Here is a 24513-nt window from a genome sequence, read left to right as displayed (position 1 = left end):
CACTCAGCCTGAGATTCTGGACTTGGACCATTTTACTTGGCTTGTAAGACAATGATACATATATGAGCTGATGACAACCCCTGGTATATCGTAGCACCACATTTACCTAAACCAGGATGGCTTCCCATTGTCCACCTTTGTAAACAACGTCTTACTGGAACACAGCTGTGCCCATTCGTTTACCTGTTGTGCAGGGATGGCCTCCTGAACAGCTGTGACCGAGGCCCTACGGCTCAAAAAGCCTGAAATACTTACTCTCTGGCCTTTTATGGAGAGGTCCCCACAGGCAAGGGGAACGGCGAGGAGGGCGGAGAAGGGCAGGGAGGAGGGGGCTCCCTGCACCCGCACAGTCTGGCTTCCTTGGACATCTCCCTGCTGCACTTCTCATCTTTCCCTTATACGCTGCTCCATTTTCTTTCTCACAAATGTGTGCACCCAGTCACTTTCTTATCTGACCAAATACATCCCTTTGGAACTGGTCCAATTGGCTAAATTCCTGTGGAAAGAGGGTATCTATGTTAGGAGAGGGTCCATGTGTTAGGGAAGTACAGGCATGCTGAGCAAAATGCCAATAGTGAGCATCTCCAGATAATACAATGAAGGGTTGTTCATTTCCATCTTTAATCTTTATTTTCTAATTATGATAAAACATACTCGTTAACTAAATGTATACATTAAGGAACAGGTTTAAAATGTTACAAAAATACCCAGGAATCCCCGCCAAGAGGAAAATGCTTGAAATATACTTGTTGTATACAGCCTTGCTTACATTTGTGCCATGGATTTTCTATTTTTCTTGTTTGCCAAGGAAACTTAAGCCGCCTTTGGCAACTTTACACGGGGGAGAGATGTATCAAGAAGGGGGGCTATGAAGGCCTTCCAGTGCAGGGCAGCCCACAGAAAGCGGTGGCATGTGTTAAGATGTGACTATTAAATAGCTTTTCCTAATTTCCTTTCACCATGAACCACACACCCATATTCGTGCTGTAATCAGTGGATCTAGCATGACTCTGCTAACTGAAAAACAGCATGAATTACTTTTGCTTTCAGCTTCAGTTTTATTACCATTGTACTGGAAGAGAAGACAGACCTGCTCACTCTTTTTTAGCCTTGGTGAAGGAGGGACAGAGAGGTGGAAGGAGCTAGTGAGCAAGGTGTGAGAGGCACTGAGAACCGTTCTTGTATCCCCAGTGTGTGGAGCAGGTATGTCCTTGTCTTTTACGTGCAGCACAAACCTGATTTCTTTCTTTCTTTCTTTCTTTCTTTTTTTTTTTTTTTGAAGTATAGTTGATTTACAATGCTGTGTTAGTTGCTGGTGTGCAGCACAGTGACTCACATATATTCTTTTTCATTATAGGTTATTACAAGATGCTGAATATAGTTCAGTAGGACTTTGTTGCTTATCTATTCTGTATGTAGTAATTTGCAAGATTGATTTCAGATTCAAAGTGACACCTGAGGAAGGGCAAGTGGCCTGCTGTCTGGCATGCAGGGGTCTGTGGCTGGCTTTAGTTCAAAGGAAGCTCAGCTTCTCTGTATGGACCAGTAGCAGCTGCAAAGTGACAGCCAGACACACTGTGTCCCCCTGGATGTGCTGCTCCTTGAGAGAGTCCTCCTGGGAGCCTGCCTGTCTTGCTCTGTCAAGCTCTGTGGGCTGGCGTTAGAATTCAGAGAATAAGACAGTCCCTGGCAAGGAGGTTATAGGGAACTGTCATCTATAGAGATTGTTTCTTTTTAATGTTTCTATTAGTCAATTTAAGAAAGCTCACAGTGAGAGCTCTGTAAATCTCTATGTAGAGATAAATTTAGTCCCCTCACCCCTGATCTTTATTAGTTAAACATTACGATCACGTCAAAACTCTCTTTCTCTTTCTGTCTCTCTGGCTCCCTCTTCCTCCCTCTCATTCTCTCTCTTCTCCTCTTCCCCACCCCCTGCCCCCGTGTTTGTGGGTTTGTTTTTTGTAAGAACATTGGAGTCATTTGTAGCATGTTTTAAACGTACACAATCTGGGTTTAATGGTCCCTTTGGATGATTCATCACATTTTGAAAACCAATCTGAACAGGATTGAAGAGCTGCAGTTTGTTAATTTGATGTTAAAAATTCTGTGGCTCATTCACAGCTAAGAAATCACAGACCTGGTTTTTACAAAGTTGTTTCCCTCGCATTTTCCTGCAGCTTCCTTTAGTGCTCCCTTTAAAGAGGGGACTGGACGATTCCAGTCATTATAATGCGGCTGTCAGAGGCTCCTGTTCTACCTTTGTGTTCTTTGCTCCCACAATGAAGAATCAGACAAAAGGAGATGGTGCAGGAGCAGTGTTTGAATTTCCTTGCTGCTTTGCTCTGATAAAAATTTTTATTTACAGACCTTGTTTCTTAGTAACCCAAAGTTTGCCGATTGTGTTCAAACGCGTAACCCGATTTGTCTAGTGCAATATTGTGGATACAGCTCCACCTAATTCAATAAACATGCACTGAAACCCCATTTTGTGCTGCATGCTATGCTCAGATACAAGCTAATAGTTATCTAATTTTATTATCAAAACATCCTCCAGACTGGACTTATCATTTTCCTCATATTACCCCTATAATTATTCTTAAAAACTTAGGTTTAGCTAGGTGAGGCTTCTTGTTTAAGGCCACACAAGTAGTAACTGATAAAGCTGGTATTTTTTTAAAATATTTTTGATAGCATTTGAGGCATCTTTAATATTTGACTTATAAATATGAAACTGAATATTTGAGACATTTGAATATAACATCATATTTATATAGTCTGATTATGAGACATGCATATGTATTACAGGGAACTTTTAATACAATGCCAATCAAAAACATGCCCAAAGACCCATGGCGTAATTGCGCTTTTAAGGCTTGATTTTCTAAATCAGATTGTGCCTTGGAAGACAATGACAAGGGAATCTCTTGTCCTTTTCACCTAGATTCACCCACCGGTGGCATTTTGCTGGATTTGCTTTATCTCTCTGAATATATGTATACGTCTCTCAATAGAATATAAATGATATTTGCATTTTCATTCTTATTTTCATTTATGGGATTAAGTTGCAAAAAATCTGACCTTTCTCAGCTAAGCACTTTGGACTAAATCGCTTAAGATTCAAGACATCTTCCTGAAACAGAAGAAGAGTGGCAAGTGGAAGAAGGAGCAGCTGTGTGGGAAGGTCGGTCCACAGTGTGCGGCCCCTTCTCAAAAGGGGAGGCAGGCGGCGGGGAAAGGCTTCAGTGGTTTACCTATGAGTGTGATGCTAGCTGTAAGTTTTCCATACATAGCCTGTATTATGTTGAGGTGGTTTGTTTTTACTCCAAGTTTTATTGTTTGGTTTTCACATATTTGTGAATTTTGCGGTTTTACTCCATCTATTAATTTCTAGTTTAATTTCACTGGGTTCAGAAAAGATAATTTGTATGATTTTAGCCTTTTAAAATTTGTTATGACTTGTTTTGTGGCCTAAAATATGATCTATCCCTTGGAAATATTCCATGCCCATCTGGGAAAACGTGTGTTCTCTTGTTGTTGGATGGGAGTGTCTGTATATGTCTGTTGAGTTCAGTTAAGCTACAGTGTTGTTCAAGTCCTTTATTTTGTTTTTGATCTTCTGTCTGTTTTTTCTACCTATCATTGTAAGTAGGGTATTAAACTCTCCTATTATTGTTGAGTGATCTGTTGCTCAATTCTGTCAATGTTTATTTCATATATTTTGGAACTCTGCTGTTCAGGATATACATATTTAGAATTGTTTTATCTTCTAGATAAACTTGACTCTTTTAACACAATGTCCTTCCTTGTCTCTTTTAACAGCGCTTGAAACACATTCTCTTTTGTCTCATATAGGCATAAGCACAACAGTACTCTTTTTGTTGTTATTTGAATAGAAAATCTTCCTGGGGTGTACAGTAAGGTGGTAGTTGCTCAGGCTGACCTGTCTCCAACCTGTCTGGTGGCAAACCAGCACCCATTCACTCCTTCTAGTCTAGGCTTCTCCAGCCTTTCTATCTGTTTCAGTCTTTCTCCAAGTAGCCAAGGGGACTTGTCTCCTCTGTGTAGGACCCCAGGACTGGGATGCCAAGTCTGTGGCTTGACCTACTCACTCCTCAGGGTTAGGGTCTGTTTGCACAGTCTTCCTTTTCCTCTTAGTCCTTCCCTAGGTGCACAGGTCCCAACCTGAAGTTTTTACCCCTCCCTAATTATGTGGAAATATCTCTTGAAATCTTGATTGTATAGGAGTTCTTCTGTCAGTTTTCAGTGGGAAATTCTTTTCCATCATCTTGACCCCCCTCCTCTGGAAACAGTATTCTTGATTGGTAGGTTCCCCCCTACCCCATCACTCAGTTTTTAGCAATTTAAACATATCATTCCACTGCCTTCTGGCCTCCAAATATTTTGTTGATAAATTGACTGACAATCTTATTGGATGTGATGAGTTACTGCTTTTTGTTGCTTTCAAGATTCTCTCTTTGTCTTTTGACAGTTTGATTATAATATGCCTCAGCATTGGTCTCTGATGATTTATCCTACTGGAGTTTGTTGAATATCTTGCATTTGTAGATTTATATATTTCATTGCATTGGGAATTTTTTAGCCATTATTTCCTCAAATAATCTCTCTGCCCTGCCTCTCCCTTCTGCTTTAGGGACTTTCACAACGCACGTATCTGTCTACTTGACAGTATCCCATAACTCTCTTAGGCTATACCCACTTTTAAAAAGTTATTTCTTCCTTCTGCTCCTGAGACTTGATAACTTAAAATGTCCTGTCTTCAGGGTTGCTGAGTCTTTCTTTTGCCTGCTCAAGTCTGATCCCCTTTAGAAAATTTGTAAATTCATTTACTGTATTTTCCAGCTTCAGAATTTCTGTTTGGTTTCTTTCTTTTTTTTTTTTTTTAATCTCCTTATTGATTTTCTAATTTTGTTCACATATTGTTTTTCTGATTTTCTTTTGTTCTTTTTCTGAGCCTTCCTTTAGCTTTTTGAGCATATTTTTAAAAGTTATTTTTAAAGTCTTTGCCTAGAACATCTAATGCATGTGTTTCTTCAGAGTTGTTTTTTACTTTATTTCATTCCTTTGAAAGGACCATATTTTCTTTTCTTTTCTTTTTTTTTTTTTTTTTTTTGGTATGCCTTGTGATTTTTGCTGTTGATGTTGTAAAACTGGATATTTATTTATTTATTTATTATTTATTTATTTATTTTAAATGGAGGTACTGGGTATTGCACCCAGGACCTTGGATATGCTAAGTACATGCTCTACCACTGAGTTACTGTCCTTCCACCCCCTGAAATCTGAGCATTTATGAAAGCAGTCACCTTTCCCATTCTTTGCATACTGGCTTTGTGACAAGGAAGTCTTTCCCTAAGCTGGCCCTTGGTTTTGAGGCTTGGGATCAAGCTAAGGAGAAGCCTTAAAGTCTTTTTAGGCTTTTTTGAGCATGCATCTTCCCTGGGCCTGTGTGTTGCTTTTTCAGTTTTCCCATATACGTGCTCCTTTTAAGTATATTAATTTCCCAATGGGTCACCACATATGTGAGCATTTTTTCACAATAAGCAATTCTGACACTAACTTCCAAGAGTTAGTTTATACCCTACAGATTAAGGGCTCAGTCCCACAAGACTTCTCCTCAGTTCAGATGCAATTACAAATCCAGGTTGTCACCTGTGCTTCTGACTAACTGGCTGTACATTGGAGTTTCCCATCTCTTCCCCAGGTTCAATGATTTGCTAGGATGGCTTAAGAACTCAGGAAGGATAGTTTGCTTACTAGATTACTGGTTTATTTTAAAAAAGGATACAGCCTATAAACAGCAAAATAGGAGATGCAAAGGGAAAGATATCGAGAAAGGGGTGTGGAGCTTCCATGACCCCTTTGGATGTGCCACCCTCTAACCACCTCCACATGTTCATCAAGCCAGAAGCTCTCTACCCCTTCAGTTAGTTTTTGTCTTTGTTTTTGTTTTTGATGGAGGCTTTATTAGATAGGTACGGTTGAATGAACTATTGGTCATTGGTGATTAACTCAACTTTCAGCTCTTCTCTGCTCCCCAGAGATTGGGGCATCAAGCTAAATGTTCCAACTGTCTAATAACATTGGTTCCCCTGGCAACCAGCTCCATTCTGTAGTGATCCAGGGGCTTTACAGAATCACCTCATTAACATAAACTCAGGTGTGGCTGAAAGGTGCTTGTTATGAATAACAAAAGACTCTCCTCTCATCTTTATCACTCTGGAACTATTTTAGGAATTGAGGACAAAAGACTAAGGGTTATAAGAAAGATAATTTCATCTCTCTCATCACATAGGGTTTTAAGAGCTATGTACCAGGGATAGGGACAACAATCAAATATGTATTTCTTATTATAAATCTCAACATACCCATAATGTTTTGCCATAGGTGTCTGCAGGTCATTCTCCCTGCAGGTTTCCCAAGCAATGCCCACTGCTTCTCCCTGCCTAAGATCCAAATAGGGGAAAAAGATAACAGTCCTCCAGGCAGCCCATGAGATGTTAGAACATTGTAAATGCAGTCTGCTCTGCTTTGTTTAGTTTGAAGAAGGGAGTTGGAAACTGAAATGATGCCTTAGATAGTCTATTTTACATCTTCACTGCTAATCTCTTGCTCTAGGCATCTGTGGAGCAGTCTCTCCACATTTTTCTTGAACAATACCCACTGCATCTTTCCACCTGATGTCCAAGTTATGCCACCACCTACCCCTCTGCCACACCTCCCTGAGATTCATGCGAGGTGAAACAGAGACCTGAAGAGGTAGTCCTGACAGGTTAGAACATTATAAAATTCCCTCCCTCTGGATCAAGGGAGGGAATGGGAAATGAGTTGCCACTTCCTCTGACGAAGACCTTACCACAATAGGGACCCAGGGCAACAGAAACCCCGCAGAATTTCCTACCATTTCGAATGAGGCTGTTTCTTGATTGGGTACGTGGCTGGCTGCTTTGGACCTTTGACTGTTTTACGGAACTACTGGAAGGTTATTCTGGCCAGTATTTTGGTTGTTTTTGATGTCTAGTTGGAGAAACAAGAGCTTAGAGCTTGCTAGTCTGTCATTTTGCTCAAGTATATAGATTTTTCAAGCCTTGCTGAATCACTTACTCACTCAGCCTTTGTGAGAACCATTTACCTCATTTGTAAAGTAGTTATATTAATTTCTAACTTTCAGCCTCTTGTGAGTATCAGTTTAGCTGGGTATGTACGTTACTATTAAAGGGCTTGGTATATTGTAGGCCTTCAGTGCATCATAACAATAACTTTAATTATATTATTATTTTGAAATAACACTTTGGAGAGTGATATTATATTATTTCACTACCAATATCATGAGAGACTTGAGGGAATGATGGGGGAAAACCTCTGCAGTATGCTAATTCTAGGTTACATTTTGTCTCATGGAAAGCGCAGAAGTCTTACCCTATGCTAAGTTGATGGATGCTTTGTATAAGTCTGAGTTAGAGAACAACTTTGTAATCTGATTTCCACTAGGAAGCTCTTCTAGGTTGGCCAGTTGCCATGGCATCTGGACCCAACATGATGGACCCCATTTGTCTGCTGGAAAATGATGATGAGCTGCTGTCAGTGAACCAAGAAGCTCTGCAGATTCTTGGTGAGATTTCTCAGCCAGTGGTGGTGGTGGCCATCGTAGGACTGTATCGTACGGGCAAATCCTACTTGATGAACCGTCTTGCAGGTCAGAACAGCGGTAAGTACTGTACTGGGTCAAGGGCCAATTGCTTGATTCTAGCTAATATCTCAGCTTCTTAATTTTCGTCCCTGGTCATGTGTAGGGAGAACCAAACTTCTCTTAATAAACCAACTTTCCACTTCTATTTCTCACTGCTAAATCACTATCTTAGTGTAATTTGTTATCATATTCTTTGTTTTATTCCTGTAAAGCAAAATTTCTTCTGCTGATGCACACAGTCCTACCTTATTTTACATGCTTAAGCACTGGACTCTTGCAATTGTGTCTACTCGCTCTTGAAACACATTTTGCTTTTTTATGGAATATTCTCATCAACATATAAATATGTTCAAATGTCTATAATCTTAAAAATATTTCCTGTATGTCATATACTACTGTGGCTAACACCTCTCCCCACTTTTGAAAAATTTGTCTGACAAAAAATATAATCTTGATTTTTTTTTCCACCTTTTTCTCTTCCCATGTCTGTCTTCAGTCCATTTCTCTCTGGCTTTGAACCTCACCATTCTTTCAAGATACTCTTGTTATGGTTATCAGTGACTTCCATTTTGTCTGATTCATGGATTCCCCTTTGCCTCTATGTTGAGCCCTTGCTTGGTATCTTTATCACAATTAATATTCCTTCCTCCTTGAAACAGATGACACACAAAGTAGGACATTCTTGAGGAAATGGAGAAAGCACCAACTCGTATGCTGGGATACTGACATTCCAATAGATCTGACTCTGTAGCCCCTTGGTTGTTTAGATTATCTGCTCTAACTGAATGCTGCTTTCTCCCCTCTCCTCACAGGCTTTCCTCTAGGCTCTACAGTGCAGTCTGAAACCAAGGGCATCTGGATGTGGTGTGTGCCTCACCCACGCAAGCCAAATCATACTCTGGTCCTTCTGGACACTGAGGGCCTGGGGGATGTGGGAATGGTAAGGCAGAAATTCACAGTTAAATCCTTTTTATTCTGGATTTTCCCCTTATCTCTCCATGGTCCTAGAAATTTTACTGCTTTAATCTGTAAAATCTAGAAATCAATTATAGTAAATAAGGCAAACTATGTTTTGTTTGAATCTCACTTCTAGGTAAGTTATCATGGTGTCTTAGATAAATTCTTTTATTTCTTGGCACTGTGTGGATGACTTGATTACATTTAGTAAGTCATTATTGAACAGCTGAGTTCCAGGCCTTTGGACTTAGCATTGTAGATATCAGTGACCAAAGTAAAGGTCCTGCCCTAAAAGAGTCTTTAGTTCAATTGACAAGACCACATTATCTGCAGTCAGATTTAATACCATGTAATTGGGAAAGAAGCAGGCTGGAGAGAAGAAGAAATTACATTGCATTGCAATCCCCAATTTCTGGGAATTTCATGGGAGCTCCATGGCTGGAATGGCTTTTTTGAGTTATCCTGAGTTGGGACAGGGTGCTGATACATTTTTGAAGAGCTGCTCCAGAAGCCTTTCTAATTAAGAGGGCTGACACCTGAAGACTGTCTTCCACCAGCACTCCCAACAGCTGGGGGAATAAGTCCTTCAGTTTTGAAAGGCAATCCAGGCAGCACCTGACTGGTTTTGAGAACTTACAGTTAAGCATAAGTAAGAAAGAGGAGAAGTATCAATCTGTGAGTGAGGAAAAATTTCTGATTCACCTTCTTAGCTACAAGGTGAAGAGTGTATTTGAGGGTTGGATTTAAGAGACGGGTTTACATTTTCTATGATGAAGTTCATCAACTACTCACAGAGTGTTCTGGAAATCTGTGAGACACCTCTGAATGTGCAAGTTCTATAAAAGTAAGTTTTTGTCCTACAAGAAACATTTTAAAATGGATTTTTGGTGTTTTAGCTTTCTGCTAATGGGTGAAATGAACTATCCCTCCTTTCCCCCTTTTGAGACTTATTTGGAAATAGTACCTACATTTTTATAGCTCTCTCTTTTCTCAACAGGAGTTAGAAAGTCTGTGCTTATTTTTAAAGCCATATATCAAACAATGATATAATCTTGTTGTTGAAATAATTGTTTGTCATAACTGCTACTTCTTCTTATCCTAATTGATTATTTTTAAAAACTGGGTTTTGGGGAAAGAAAGTAATGAATAGACTCTTATCCCCCCAAACTCCCATTTAGAATCTTCTCAACATAAACCACAGTTTTTGCATTTGCACTGGGAGCAACTTTACATGCCATTTATAATAACAATTTCTGGTTTATGCCATTATTTAGACAATGCTATGATTTATACAAATTAGCCTGGGCTTTAAGGCCCTTGATTAGGCTGCATGAAAGCTCACCTTAACTTCTCCACTTGCCCTCTGCCCTCAAATGACTCTGTTCTAACTACAAGACCCCTGTCTTCTCCCATCTCTAATTTTGTTTCTCTGGGTTTTCCTGTCTATGGGATCACCTTCATTTCTTCAGTTCCACATTTACCAGTTCTTTAATATTCAGCTCAAGACTTTGAGGAAGCTTTCAGATCATATATTCTTTCTCCAAATTTCATAGCTCTGTTCTTCCTTGATAGACTTCTAAATTTTAGTTTAGTGTTATAGCTATAGGTTCCACGGCTTATATACATTACTGAGAGTAAGCCTTTTACAGATACTGCTATCTTTGTTGCACTTACTGTTATGGATGTTTGTCCACTGCTTTGAAATAGTCATGTTGAAAGGAATAATTTTCATTTTTAGCATTGCTTTTTTAAAATCTAAGAACAGTGGGGGATATTTAGTAGCTTCCTGCAATTATTTATTGATTGGATATAATTTAAATACCCAGTTATGCCAACTATGGTATATTTTACAAGGAGTCCGATCAGTGAGCATGTGTAGCATGAGCAAGCGCCGCCGCCTTTCTGAAGAGCCGACAAGACGGCGGAAGCGGAACAGAGGAGGAGGCGGGCCTTCCGCAAGCGCGCGTACCGCCGCGTGGCCGCGGCCTACGAGCAGCCGGTGCAGCTGCCCTGCGCCGGCGCGGGGGCCCAGCCGGGCCTGCGCGGGGAGCGGCGCGCGCCGCCGAGGCGCCTGCGCGAGGCCCAGAAGGAGGCGCCGCCCACGGAGAAGCCCGAGGTGGGGAAGACGCGCCTGCGCGATGTGACTGTTTCCCCGGAGCCGGTGGGCAGCGCGGTGTGGTGGGCGTGTGCAGCGGCAGGACCTGCAGCCAGGTGGAGGGCAGGCCCGAGAGGGTCGGCCAATACCCAGGCGAGTTCTCAGTCGCGGCAAGCCCGTGAAGCACGCCGGCCTGGCGTCGGGGCCACCCACCCCTCCCGCTTCACCCCCTCCAGTAGCCTGCGGGTCAATAAAGGCACCAACTTCTCTGAAAAAATTAAGAAGTGCCCACACTCATCACTGAATTCCTAATTACACAACAGGTACTGTATTAGTTTTTCTGTATATGTTATTTTACTTTATCCAATTGAGGAAAAAGAAAGCACTGTGAACATTAGAATCCTTTTATATATGAAAAATTTGCAAACACAAGAAATGTCTCAGCCGCCCATCTCTCTCCCTCCTCGGAGACGGCCCACATTCTGTCTATGGAGTGTGTACCTACTTTTAATCTGAGCACCCAACACCCACACCTTGTGGCCTTTCTCTTGCCTTTCAATGTATCTCCCTGAATAAATCTACCTTCACTCAAAAATAAAAAAGTCTCTGTAATTGTCAAAGTTGATATCTGCATTTACATCTGTCTTCAAGCAATTTCTTTGCATGGTGAGTATGTTAGCTGAAATAATAAATGAAACCATGATTGAAGAAGTGTACAGATGAATTTCTAATGTAGGGGTAAACTTCTAACTCTCTTGTTCTAATGTGCTTTCTAGGATGAGTCTAAGAAGGATTCATGGATCTTTGCCCTGGCCGTGGTTCTGTGCAGTAGCTTTGTCTAGAACAGCATGAGCACCATCAACCACCAGGCCCTGGAGCAGCTGCAGTATCCTTCCAGGTCCTGAACCACCATGTTTCACTGAATTCATGGGAATGGAGATAGAGTCAGTCTCTCCTTCCCTGTCATTTAGTTTCCTTGGGTGGAGCAAAAGAGTGTGTTTATAATATTTTTATATTAGAGAAATGTGGGAATTGTTGGTAGTGAGTTTCTTTTCCCTAACCAAATCTTAGTTATGTGACAGAGCTTGCAAAACATCAGGGCAAAGTCCTCTCAAACACCTGATAGAGTAGAAGATTCCACAGAATTTGTGAATTTCTTTCCAGACTTTATCTGGACTGTATGGGATTTCACCCTGGAGCTGCAGTTATGTGGTCAGCCTATCACAGAAGATGAGTACTTGGAGAATGCCCTGAAGCTGATTCCAGGTATCAGAGTATGGCCTGGGCAGTGTATGGTCCAATAGAGTGTGGGATCTACTAAACAATATCCCTCATCTCTGTGATTGCATTTGTATTTGAGACTAAATCAAAGTCTGTGGAAATGGTGGCTGGAAAGTGGGTTGCAAAGATCTAGGGGCTACAGTTGAAGTTTACTCAAGAAAAGTAAAGTGTAAAGTGAAATTACTCAAAACCAATTTGTTTTTTATACATCTTTAAATTTAGCATCCAGATTTAAATGGGTGCTGAAACATTCTAAAGACTAGACACTGTGTTTCCTATTTTGGCTTCTGCTTTTCTCTGTTGAAGAAAACAACTAATCAGCTAATTGTTAGACATGAAACTGCAGTGAAAAGCTTATCTAATGAACAAAATATATATTTCACATATTATTCTTTTCAAAGAGGGATATATAACTTTCTAATCCTGTATAATTATATCATCTACAAAATGATTGTATGTTCTAAATAAACCTGAAGAAGTGACTGTCTTTACAATCTATGCCTTTTCAATAATACTGACATTTTACCTTCCACATCATAGCTTTCTCCTAATTCCCACATGTTTACCCATGATTTAATTACAAGGTAATAAATTATTTTCATGGGTTACATTTCCAAGGATGTGTGTCTATTGAAACCTTGAGAGAAATATCAATTCCAATTTATTCATTCTTACTTTCATGTTTCTATTTATGATTTCTCAAAACAGCTATTGAGAAATTGGCTGGCAGGAGAGGACCAGATATAATCATTTACCTCAAAGAGTTTATAGATTAGTGGTGATACCTTAAAATTACATTTCAGGTACATTTACCCTTCAGAGGTTTTTGCTAAAAATAGATAACACTGCATCAATTATTTTTAGCATCAAAACAGTTTTTCTTAAATAATGAGGATGTCATTCCTAATATTCCAATTACTGTCCATGATCCCTTGTTTGTAGCTCTCCTTTTTGGTTCCACAGCTCAATTCCTACATGAGGTTGAGTTGAGCAGAAAGTTTCATGTGACCTTTCATCCTTTTAGCTGCTAGTTAAGCAAACACATCATAGACAACCACTCTACTATGTGCATGTCTGGAGAGACCAGCCATAGGTTTCCTTTACTGGATCAGATGTCTCCCTAAATTTCTCTGCAGTTATATCATTGGTATAAGTCTGATGTGCAAAGAAGTATTGAATGTCTATGTTAAAAGAGTTCTATGTGTAGAAATGGCAAAGACACACAAATCCCTGCCATGAACACCTGTAACCCCCTCGCCTCAAGACTCTACACACTCTAATCCCTGTTTTTCTGTCCCTCAGGGAAGAATCCCAAAGCCCAAACATCCAATCTACCCAGAGACTGCATCAGGCATTTATTTCCAAGATGGAAGTGTTTTGTCTTTGACCGGCCAACAAATGACAAAGAAATTCTAGCCAATATTGGGATGGTATCTGAAGACCAACTGGATCCTAAATTCCAGGAGCAAACAAAAAATTTCTGTTCTTACATCTTCGCTGATGCAAGGACCAAGACCCTCACAGAAGGAATCATGGTCACTGGGAAAGGTGAGTCTCTTTTTCCCATTTCCATGGGGACTGCTATGTGTTGAATATTTTATATAATGTGCTTTCTAGTATTTTTGTTTGATTCTATAAAGAATTCTGATTTTACAGACATTTATACTCCATGAAGAAATCTGTATACTTTATAATTATCTCACTTTGGGGGCTTTACAAATTCCCTCCCCAAATTGCAACTTTTGTCAATGATATCTGTGGCTCCCACTTATCTGAAAACATCCTCCACTTAGAATATAATCACTCTCTTGGTGTAAAAACAGAATACTGCATGTTTTCAAAGGAAGTCCTATACAATAAGTGTTCTTCACAAGGAGAATTCAAAAGATATTTTGAGAATTTAGAGTGGTCCAAAAATAAATATTAGCCCATAAATCACTGAAAATCCATTCAAAGCCTCAGAATTAGGAATAAATTAAACATGGTACACTTTGCCTCATCTGTCTATCTATGTAATCTATATTGCTTTCAATTTTTAAAATGAGAAACTGTATTTTCCAGGTAGCCCCTAGTATGTTAGATAGAAGTAGATATTAACATTTTTAGTCCTGTGGCCTGGAAAACCATAAAAATGAAGAGTCAGTAGAAAATGAAGGTGATAATAGTAGAAGGAGGTAGGGGTGCGTGTGTGTGTTTGTGTGTGTGCATGTGTATATGACCCTAGAAGCATAGTCTCAGAATCCTGGAGCCATTGACTGATAACTTGATATTTAGCCCCTAAATTTCCTGGCTTCTTCAGGGCTGAGGACTCTGGTTGTGACCTACGTGGATACTATCAATAGCGGAGCAGTACCTCGCTTGGAGAACGCAGTGACAACTCTGGCCCAGCTGGAGAACTCAGCTGCCATTCAGAAGGCAGACAACCACTACAGCGAGCAGATGGCCCAGCGAGTGAGCTTCCCCACAGACATGCTGCAGGAGCTGCTGGAGGTGCACGCTGCCTGTGAGAGGGAAGCCCCTGCAGTCTTCATGGAGCACTCCTTCAAGGATGACAAGCAGGAGTTCCAGAAGAATCTTGTGGTAATCTGTCTTAGTATTTACCATTGTGTCCCCTCCCCTTGAAGAATGAAGCCTAGAAGTGTTGTTACTGGTCCCATGGCTCATCTCTCACTCAGGGATAAAGTAGTCCATGTTCTCATGAGGGACAGAGTTTCAAAGGACTACATTTCCTTCTTTCAGGCAGTTTATCTGGAACTCTCCTTTGACCTTCAATGAAAAATCAGTATAGATATCCTCTTGAAATAAATACTTCTGTGGATTCCAAGCCTGTCCAGAACACCCAAGACATTCTTTAGCTGGCTTCTTTTTCTGTGAACACACTCCTATGGCTGGGAACCAAAATTTCTCTTTTCAGATCCACATCTCAGGCCACTTTCAGCTTAGGTTGCTCCTTGTTGTATCTATCATTGAAGACAGAGAATCACTGAATGTGGCAGCTTCAAGGAACCAGAGAGATTAGGTAATGCAACTCCAACAGCTCAGATGAAATACCCAAAGGAGGTTAGGGAACTTCCCCATGGTCTTCCAGAGTTTTCAGAGCTGTGAATAAATCAAATCTTGTGACTGCTGTTTTATTACATGTCCTCCAACAGAATACTTTTCTCATGAGGAACACAGTTAGACCAATTCTTCTACCAGATCCTTTGGAAATTTACTTCCTCTGTTCCTTGCTTCTGGTGACAGCCCTCTATCTTTCTTCCCTCTAGGAAATCATAAAGAATAAGAAAGATGATTTCTTGATGCAGAATGAAGAGACATCAATCAAATACTGCCAGACTAAACTTGATCAGCTTTCAAAGACACTAATAAAAAGTATCTCAGCAGGAACTTTCTCTGTTCCTGGAGGTCATGAACTCTACAGGAAAGCAAAGGAAATTATTGAAAAGGAATATCACCAAGTGCCCATGAAAGGAGTGAAGGTGAGGAATAAGGGAAACATGGGGAACCTACAGAATAGCTCAAAGGGGTCTCCTGAAAATCTGAGAGTGCAGCTCCATGCATGCATAAAGAGAGAGTATGGGGCCATTCAAACAGCTGTGGCTCTTAAGGTTCACTGCATGCTATTTATTCCTGAAGAGAGTACAAATGTCAACTCCCAACCATGAGTACAGATTTCTTAAATCCACAAGAGACAGAACAGAAATTATTCATTTTTTTTTACTCAACAACATATTTGACGTGTTGAGCACTGATAATTTACAAGTCAGTCTTTGTACACAAGGATGATCACAAGTGAGACAGGAAGTCAACTACATAGACAAGTTATAACACTCAGGAAAGAGCTACTTAGGTAGTAGAAACAGACACAATAATAACAATAAAAAAGTGGTAACAACAATAGTAACACAACTAATATATATTGAACTGTTGTTTCCTATAGCCAAAATGTTAAGCTCTTTCCCTAGACTCTTTAACTTAATCTTTCAAATAGCATTAAGAAGCATCTACATTATCAACATTTTAAAGATCTGAACTGAGAAGCATAGGCAGGTTAAAATAAGTTGTCTAAAGTTATAACCAGCTAGTGGCAGAGGAGAACAGCAGCACAATTTAGAGGCACTATTTCACACTGGGAAAGCAGATATGTAAAAGCACCAGAGATTTGGGGTTTGTAGAACTGAACATGATTCTGACTGGCTGGAATCTAGAGTGGGGAGAAGGAAGTAGCACTGGGCAAGAGACTGGAGGGAGACAGGTCACTCTAAGGAGCTTGGACTCATTGTAAGGAACCACTGTGGAACTTTAAACATGAAGCAAAAGTTACATGGACTTAGTTGTCTTTGCATCACTAATTTCCCTATTGGAAATCTAATTTCTGTGCTCCTCCTTGGTTCCTCAGGCAAATGAGTTCCTCCAGAGGTTTCTGCAGTCCCAGATGGCACTAGAGAAATCCTGCAGGCAGATAAAGCCCTCACTGATGGGGAGAAGGCCATAGCAGGTACAGGGTAGGGCTGGGCTCACAGTGGGATGTGTATGTTCTTGCAGTGCCCTCTGACAGGTGTGAGAGCAAAACCTTCCCAATACCGGAGCTTCCTTCCTTTCTGTGGAACAACCCTGCTGCATCTGGAAACAGCAAAGGGAACTGTGGTTGGACGCCAGACAGGCAGAGCCTTTTCTCTCACATTCTGAAGTGTGTTCTCGATGGTGTGGACATGGGGTTTGGGGGGAGGACTTCAGAGATTTCCTACCTCTCTCTTTAATTTGGTTTGGCCTCTGAGCTCAGGAGGGTGGAGGTCAATCCTTGCCTATTTTTTCCCTCTCTAATACCTTCCTGGGGCAGAAGAGTGGACCTGGAAGGAGACAGCTGAGAAGGAACAGGAGCTGCTGAAACAGAAACTGCAGGAGCAGCAGCAGCAGGTGGAGGCTCAGAAGAGAAGTCTCCAGAAACACATAGTTCCAGATGATGGAGAAGCTGGTGAGAGAAAGAGAAAACCTGCTGAGAGAGCCAAACAAGATATTGGAGCATCAGCTGAAGGTGAATCAGGCTGTGGCAGTAGTAGAGCTTGATAGCTTTGCCCTGGTACCCCAGGAAGGGATGGGTGAAGGTTACAGCATGGTCATGCAGAGATCACAAGTGCATCTACTGCTTGTGATTTATTAAAACCCTGAAGCCTTTGAATCCTTCCAAAACCTTTAAATTTGGCTCTGTAAGTAGACTTTGGAGAGTTCAGGATGAGTATTCCCCCCTCTACTCCAAGCCCTCAGAGAATATAAATAGGGTTGAATAGCCATTTAGAGAATTTTAAAATGATCTCACAGGGCTTGATTGAACAGATATTCCAACTATGTGTGTTTAATATGAACAACAACTAGTACTGCTCTACCAAGATCACTACCTTTTACCAGGAGACCTGCTCAGCCCAAGGCCCTGAGGTAGATCTGTGCTGACATAAAACTACCAGAAATGTCCAGACTTAAAAACACATAGAAATGATAGATTTTACACTTGCTGCATTGCCTCCAGGTGTGGACAGATCCCCAAGCTATCATGTGGCTTGGAGGGATTTCTCTCATTGTTCATCTGAACATGATTTATAAGAGATTTCTATAATTTAGGGGCCATGTGTTTATAACAGATTTCTATAATATGGGTGACAGTGTCATCCTGAGTGGGACTGAGAATTAGTGCAGTCAGACCAAGGCTACCTCTCATTTGCATTTTTTGACTGGAAAATATTACATTTGTCCTCATGCCAGGCTTAGCCTCCTGGCAAAACCCTAAGGTATATGAATATTATTAAGGCTGTAAACTACACTTCTCTTAATATTTAGGTCCAAACCAGGAAATATTCCTTGTTACAAGAGTCTCCTTTCATGATTAAGAGAGAACAATTTTAGGAATAAAACAAAGATAGTCTGACAAAGTTTTAAAGTTTGACAAAATGTAATCCTTGAAAAAATGGGGGATTTAAAAAGTTTTACTTCCTTCCTCATTTTTTTTTTTTTTAGGTCCAAGAAGATCTGTGTACTGAAGGATTTAGAAAGAAATGTGAGGAGATGAGTACAGAGATAAATCATTTGGGAGAGAGAATTGTTGATACTAAAAATGATGATAGTTCCTTGCTTGCACAAGCCTTGGACAACCTTGGCAAAAGAATCGCTTCGTTATTGCCTGCCCCAGCTAACATTCTTGGTAATGTTATGAAAGTAGTGAGCTCACTATTTAAAAAGAAGTAGCTCTCCTTGTAAAGAAATCAGATATATAATATAATATACATGTATGTTCTCTGGCCTATTTCTGATGTGCATGCTTTTCACTTTCATCCAGCAATGCTTTAAATATAAAAAGTGATTTCTAGAGAATACTGATGCCTGGCCCACATTAGATAGAATAAATGCATGGACACTTTGATATAGTGTGTTCAGTTTTAGGAAATATATATGTGTGCAAAATCATATATATGTGTATGTACATATATACAAGAGTTTCACTGAGGCTTCACTTCTAATGGCAAAAGATTGGAAACCACTTAATGCTCATTTATGTAATTTGGTAATATATATTTTGCATGCATTTATACTAGAATACTAGGTTGCTAGTAAATAGATAGTGGAGCTCTATTTGTATAAATATAGAACAATCTGGAAGATAGAATGTAGAGTGAAAAAATGAGGCACAAAACAGTTTGTATAATGTGTTCACCGTAAAAAAAAAAAGGCAATTATTTTGGGCACTCATACACATGTATGTATAGTACATTTCTGGAAGATTCATTAGAAATTGGTATCATTGGTTCTTCCTGGAGAGGACAGCTTGGCATCAGGGATGGAAAGGACACATGCTTTTCATTATATACTCTATATTTTCAATTTTGCAAAGTTAGCTTGTGTTATTTCTCGAATAACAAAGAAAACAAACTACAATACTAATAATTAAAATAGTAAATGGAATGTGAATAAATGGAATTGCTCATTGCTTCCAGAAATGACATTAGCCTGCTTAATGAGGGGTATAAGACTAAGATCAGAATACTAGAAAATAACGTTTGCATCCTAATCTTGTTTTTGCTTTGGCCTTGGTTTTTAATCCCTTATATTTGCTTCAAAAATAAGGTATGAACTTTCCTGTTACCCCTTGAAATCTCAACAACAGTAACCTTTACTTCATAGGTTTCAATTACACTTTTACAGTGTTTAGAAACAAATTACTAAACACTAAGAATATTCACTGGTGAGAGGAATTCCCATCATCCTTAAGTTCAGTGGTGGCGTCTCTGCTGTAGGCAAGTACAGAAGGGGTGATGCACCACTGCAGAAATGGATGCCTTGATAGTAATGGGGAATGAAAAACCCAGACACACAGAGGCCAGGTGTTGGCATTTAAACATCAGAATTCAAGTACATACAATAAGAGTAATGAGCATCGTGGTTTGTCTTAGCTCAGGCTGCTATAACAAATTACCATAGACTGTGTGGCTTACAAAACAAACATTTATTTCTCCCAGTCCTGGAGGCTGTAAGTCCAAAAGCACTGTGCCAGCATTGTTATTTTCTTGGTAAGGGTCCTCTTACAGCTTTACAGATGACAAGGTTCTTACTGTGTCCTAGCATGGTGAAGAGAGAGAGACAGAGAGAGAGAGAGACAGAGAGAATGAATCTCATGATTCTTTGTTATACAGGCACTAATTAGATTCATGAAGGCCCCACACTCATTATCTAATCCCTCCCAAACCCCATTTCCAAGCACATTGGGACATTGGTAGTTGGGGTTTCCTCAAATGGATTTTGGAGAACACATTCAAACATTCAGTCTATAATTTGGTTGGAGTGGCAGCTAGCAGACCTGACCAGAGAAAATTCTGAAGATGGCAAATAAAACAAGGTGTCTGTAGAGAAAAAAAGAATGGGGAGGAAACCATTGTAATCAAGGATATTTATAGGAAGCTGAGAGGTAACATTGATAAAAGGTTATAATCCGTAGCCTTGGTCTAAACCAATTTCAGATGATGGAACTATCACCTGGAGGGGAGGGCAGGATCCCAGGAGAGAGGACCTTGCAACTCTGGGATGAGGATAAATGATAATGATTTTCACAGTGCCTCTCCTAGGGGACCTCTGGAAATGTACTTGGATCCATATGCTGGGAAATGAGAATGCCCAAACACTTCAAGGACTCTCAGAATCAGGATCCAAGCTAGGAGTGATGCTCAGATCCTGAAAAGACATCACAGTCTCCCTGTTAGAGGTACATGACATCCTGGTATGAACACAGTCTTGGCCCAGGTGCAACTAACTTGGTCTAGTATTTTTTTCAAATAAAAGTATAGTTCGTCTGAAGACAGACACCATTTTATATATATATATATATGTATTTTCTTTACATCTTCATAGTGTATGTTTAGGCACAGAGGGTACTTAGTAAGAAACTTCTGTAAAAACAAAAAGCTGACACATGTGTGATTGTTTTCAATTGCCAGAATTCCATGATCACACCAAACCTCTGAGATAATAGATTGTTTGGATTTTAGATATTAGATTAAGGTCTCTAATTTGACTTAAGGACCAGAGGAGCAGAAGAAACTCTTTCGGTACAGTTTCCCCCTCTGTGACCTTATTCACCACAGTCTCAGTATCTCTGCGAGGATGTTAACTCATCTCCACTGGAGAATTTAAATGACTCCAGTCTAGTCGTGGCTTCAAGTGTTCAGAAGGAAGAATGAATGGCTTTGCCTTTTAAAGAAGAAACCATATAGTAATGAATATGTGACCAATGTATCATGGGGTTTAATGGAAAAGTAAACTATTCTACAGAAATATCTGTATATCTGTTCCCACTGAGAGCTTGACTTAAGCAGATGTTCTAATCCCTTGGACTAGACACACCCTGCATTGAAGAGCAAAGAGAAGCCTTGTCTTTTTTAGATTCGACATACAAGTGATATCACACTGTACTTGTCTTTCTCTGACCTATCTCACTTAGCATAATGTGCTCAAGGTCCATTGATGTTGCAAATGGCAGGATATCCTCCTTCCTTGTGACTGAATAATATTCCCTTGTGTATATGTATATGTGCCACATCTTTTGTATCCATTCATGTGTTGGCATTTAGGTTGCTTTCATTTCTTGGCTACTGTGGTTAATGCTGCAATAAACTTGAGTGCAGATATCTCTTTGAAATACTGTTTCTATTTTCTTTCAATAAAAAATAATAAAACTGACAATGGTCACTTAGAAAAATAAAAAGGCTTTAAAAAGTAGTTAACAATTTATTCACACATCTATTCTAATCCTCATTAAGGAATGCTTGGTTCTAATTATTTACATTGTTTGTTAAATTCTTATGTCCTCCCTGCCATTGTTCTGGATTATGTAAAGAGAGAAAAGCAAAGATCTTGTCCTCATGCAGCTTACACTGTGTATGGGCCTTACATAATGTTATTTAGGCAGAAATAAATATTGTAATTATATACATGTATATATATATGTGTGTGTGTATATAGATGTGTGTGTGTATATAGATATGTGTATGTGTATGTATGTGTATGTGTGTGTGTATATATATAAATATTTTATGTGTAGTGATCAAGAATCTAAGTAGCAACCAAATAGTCATTTTTTAAGTTTGGTTTCAACCTAGTGCATCTTGCCTGGAGATATAATTGTGTATTATAGAGCCCTAAGGACCAAATATGGTAACTTTAAAGTAAGGTAAAACCTAGAGTGCATGGTGATTGAAACAATGAATAAATAGATTAATGGTTGGATGTATGAATAAGTGTGACATTTGTTTATTATTTCAAAGGGTAATAAATATCCCTCTATTACCTATAGGCCAAAAAGTAAAGGCTTTGGTGAAGAATTTTGTGTTTTTTGATCTCTATTCCTTTATCACCTGTACAAATTATTATGTTTAAACAAACTAAAGTGGATTCTGTTTCTATGACTGTACTAGGACTGATATGACAACTCTGGAATATTCTTCCTTGTGTCTCTTTTTCCATGGAAGTGTGGTTGTGCCACTCAACAGTGTTATTTGGATGGAATTCCTTTTACTTCAGATAATGTGATCTTATTCCTGACCACTGTTCTGTGGACAGTGGTCCCAGGCTGCATTGAATATGGTGCTCACTCTTAGCCCAGGAAACAGTCCCTGATAAAACATGAGTAATGAATTCCTCCCCTGATATATTTGGTCTAAGGCCCCAATCTCTCTCTGCCCCTGCTGACTGTCCATTAATATAGAAAATGCAGACAATCAAGTTCTATTTCCCTCCCACTTAAAGTACCTAATTATTTTATTTTGATGAAATATGCACAACTATTTACTATTTTAACTATTTAAAGTGTACAATATAGTGGAATTAAGTATATTCACATAGATGTTACAATCATCATCACTATCTACCTCCAACCCATTGCATCATGCTCAGCTGAAACTCTGTATCCAATAAACAAGTCTCCATTTCCCTCTCCCCAAGCTCCTGGTAAGTGTGAGTAAACTTTCTGTTTCTATGAATTTAACTACCCTGGATACCTCATAAAAATGACATCATATAGTATTTTTCTTTTTGTGACTGTCTTATTTCAGTTAGCATAATGTCCTCAGGTTTATTTAGACTGTAACATGTGTTAGAATATCCTTCTTTTTAAGGCTGAATAACATTCCATGGTAAGAATGTACTACACTCTATTTTATTTTTTTAATTTTTAATTATTATAGAACTTTTACATTTCCACTTAATTTGCAGTTATTACAAAATACTGGCTATGTTCCCTTTGTTGTGCAGTACATCTTTGTAGCCTGTCTTATACTCAATAGTGTGTTACTCCCACTCCTCCCACTCCTCCATACCTTTATTGCCCGCCCCACTTCCCACTGGTAACCACTGGTTTGTTCTCTATATCTGTGAGCCTGCTTCTTTTTTTGTTGTTGTTTTTGTTATATTCAATAGTTTGTTGTATTTTATACATTCTACATATAAGTGATATCATATAGTATTTGTCTTTCTCTGTCTGACTTATTTCACTTAGCATAATGCCATCCAAGTCCATCCATGTTGCTGTTAATGGCAAAATTTCATTTTTTATGGCTGAGTAGTATTCCATTGTGTGTGTGTGTGTGTGTGTGTGTGTGTGTGTGTGTGTAGTAGTACAATAAATATCTATACATACTATATCTATCTATATCTATCTATCTGTGTGTGTGTGTATATCATATCTTCTTTATCCATTCACCTGTTCATGGACACTTAGGTTGCTTCCATACCTTGGCAATTGTACATAATGATGCTATGAACATTGACATGCATGTATATTTTCAAATTAGTGTTTTTGGTTTTGGTTTTGGTTTTGCTTTTATATACCCAGGGGTGGAATCTGGGTCATATAGTAATTATATTTTGAGATTTTTGGAGAAATCTCCATACTATTTTCCACAGTGGCTGCATGAATTTACTTTCCCACCAAGAGCCCACCAAGGGTTTCTTCTCTCCACATCATTGCCAATATTTGTTGCTTGTGTTCTTTTGATGACAGCCATTCTGACCAGCAAATACACTACAATTTATTTACCCATTCATACTGTTAGTGGATAACTAGATTGTTTCCATTTTTTTGTACTGTTTTGAATAATGCTATTATAAACATTGGTGTACAACTATATATTTGAGTTCTTACTTTCAGTTCTTTTGAGATATATAACTAGAAGTTGAACTGTTGAATCAAATGGTAATTTTACGTTTAATTTTCTGAGGAATAGTTATACTGTTTTCTACATTAGCTGTTCAATTTGTTCCTACCAATGATGTACAGGATTCTCAATTTCTCTACATCCTTACCAAAATTTGTTTTCTGTTTCTAAAGAAATGGCAACCATATTAATGTGTGTGAAATGTATCTCATTTCCTTAATGAATAATGATGATGAGCACCTTTTCAGGTACTTATTGGCCATTTATCTTTGTTATTTGGGGAAGGTGTCTTCAAGTCCTTGACTATTTTTGAAATGAGCTCTTTGTTTTTGTTTTTGTTGTTGCTGAGTTAAAGGGTTCTTTATATATTCTGTATATTAATTTCTTATCAAATGTATGATTTGTAAACATTTTCTCCCATCCTGTGAGTTACCCTTTATTCTTTTGATATTGTCCTTTGATATGCACAAAAGTTTTAAATTTTTGTAAAAACCAATTTATCTATTTTTTCATTTGTTGTCTACAAACACCTTTGGTGTATATCCAAGAAATCACTGCCAAACCCAATAGAATGAAGAGTTTCCCCTACGTTTTCTTCTAAGAGATTTTGTTTAGCTTTTACATTTAGATCTTTGTTCTATTTTGAGTAAATTTTTGAATATGGAGGAAGGTAAGGGTATAACTTCATCCTTTTGCATGTGAATATCGAATTTCCTCAGTATCACTTGTTGAAAATATTGTGCTTTTCCCACTGAATGGTCTTGACACCTTTACCAAATCAT

General features: G+C 39.1%; 1 protein-coding gene and 1 long non-coding RNA gene across 2 annotated transcripts; one reads left to right on the top strand and one right to left on the bottom strand.

The window, feature by feature from the left end:
• The first annotated feature begins 273 nt into the window (after window positions 1-273).
• GBP6 (guanylate binding protein family member 6) lies at window positions 274-19103 on the top strand. The gene is given in 15 exon segments (XM_014564546.2): window positions 274-1203; window positions 3088-3181; window positions 7510-7726; window positions 8521-8648; window positions 11537-11646; window positions 11832-11852; window positions 11854-12026; window positions 13344-13589; window positions 14341-14621; window positions 15308-15520; window positions 16441-16486; window positions 16489-16539; window positions 16882-16997; window positions 16999-17076; window positions 18051-19103. Coding segments are annotated over 13 exon segments (1881 nt in total). The 5' UTR covers window positions 274-1203; window positions 3088-3181; window positions 7510-7536; the 3' UTR covers window positions 18279-19103.
• LOC116665873 lies at window positions 4304-21030 on the bottom strand. The gene is made up of 3 exons (XR_004322630.1): window positions 20851-21030; window positions 6031-6034; window positions 4304-4314 (listed from the first exon to the last, which is right to left on the bottom strand). It is a non-coding gene; the product is annotated as an uncharacterized LOC116665873 (long non-coding RNA).
• Between the last annotated feature and the right edge of the window lie 3483 nt (window positions 21031-24513).

Source organism: Camelus ferus, chromosome 9 (genome assembly GCF_009834535.1).
Source record: "Camelus ferus isolate YT-003-E chromosome 9, BCGSAC_Cfer_1.0, whole genome shotgun sequence".
NCBI classification, from domain to species: domain Eukaryota; kingdom Metazoa; phylum Chordata; class Mammalia; order Artiodactyla; family Camelidae; genus Camelus; species Camelus ferus.
This window is presented reverse-complemented; position numbering and strand designations above follow the sequence as displayed.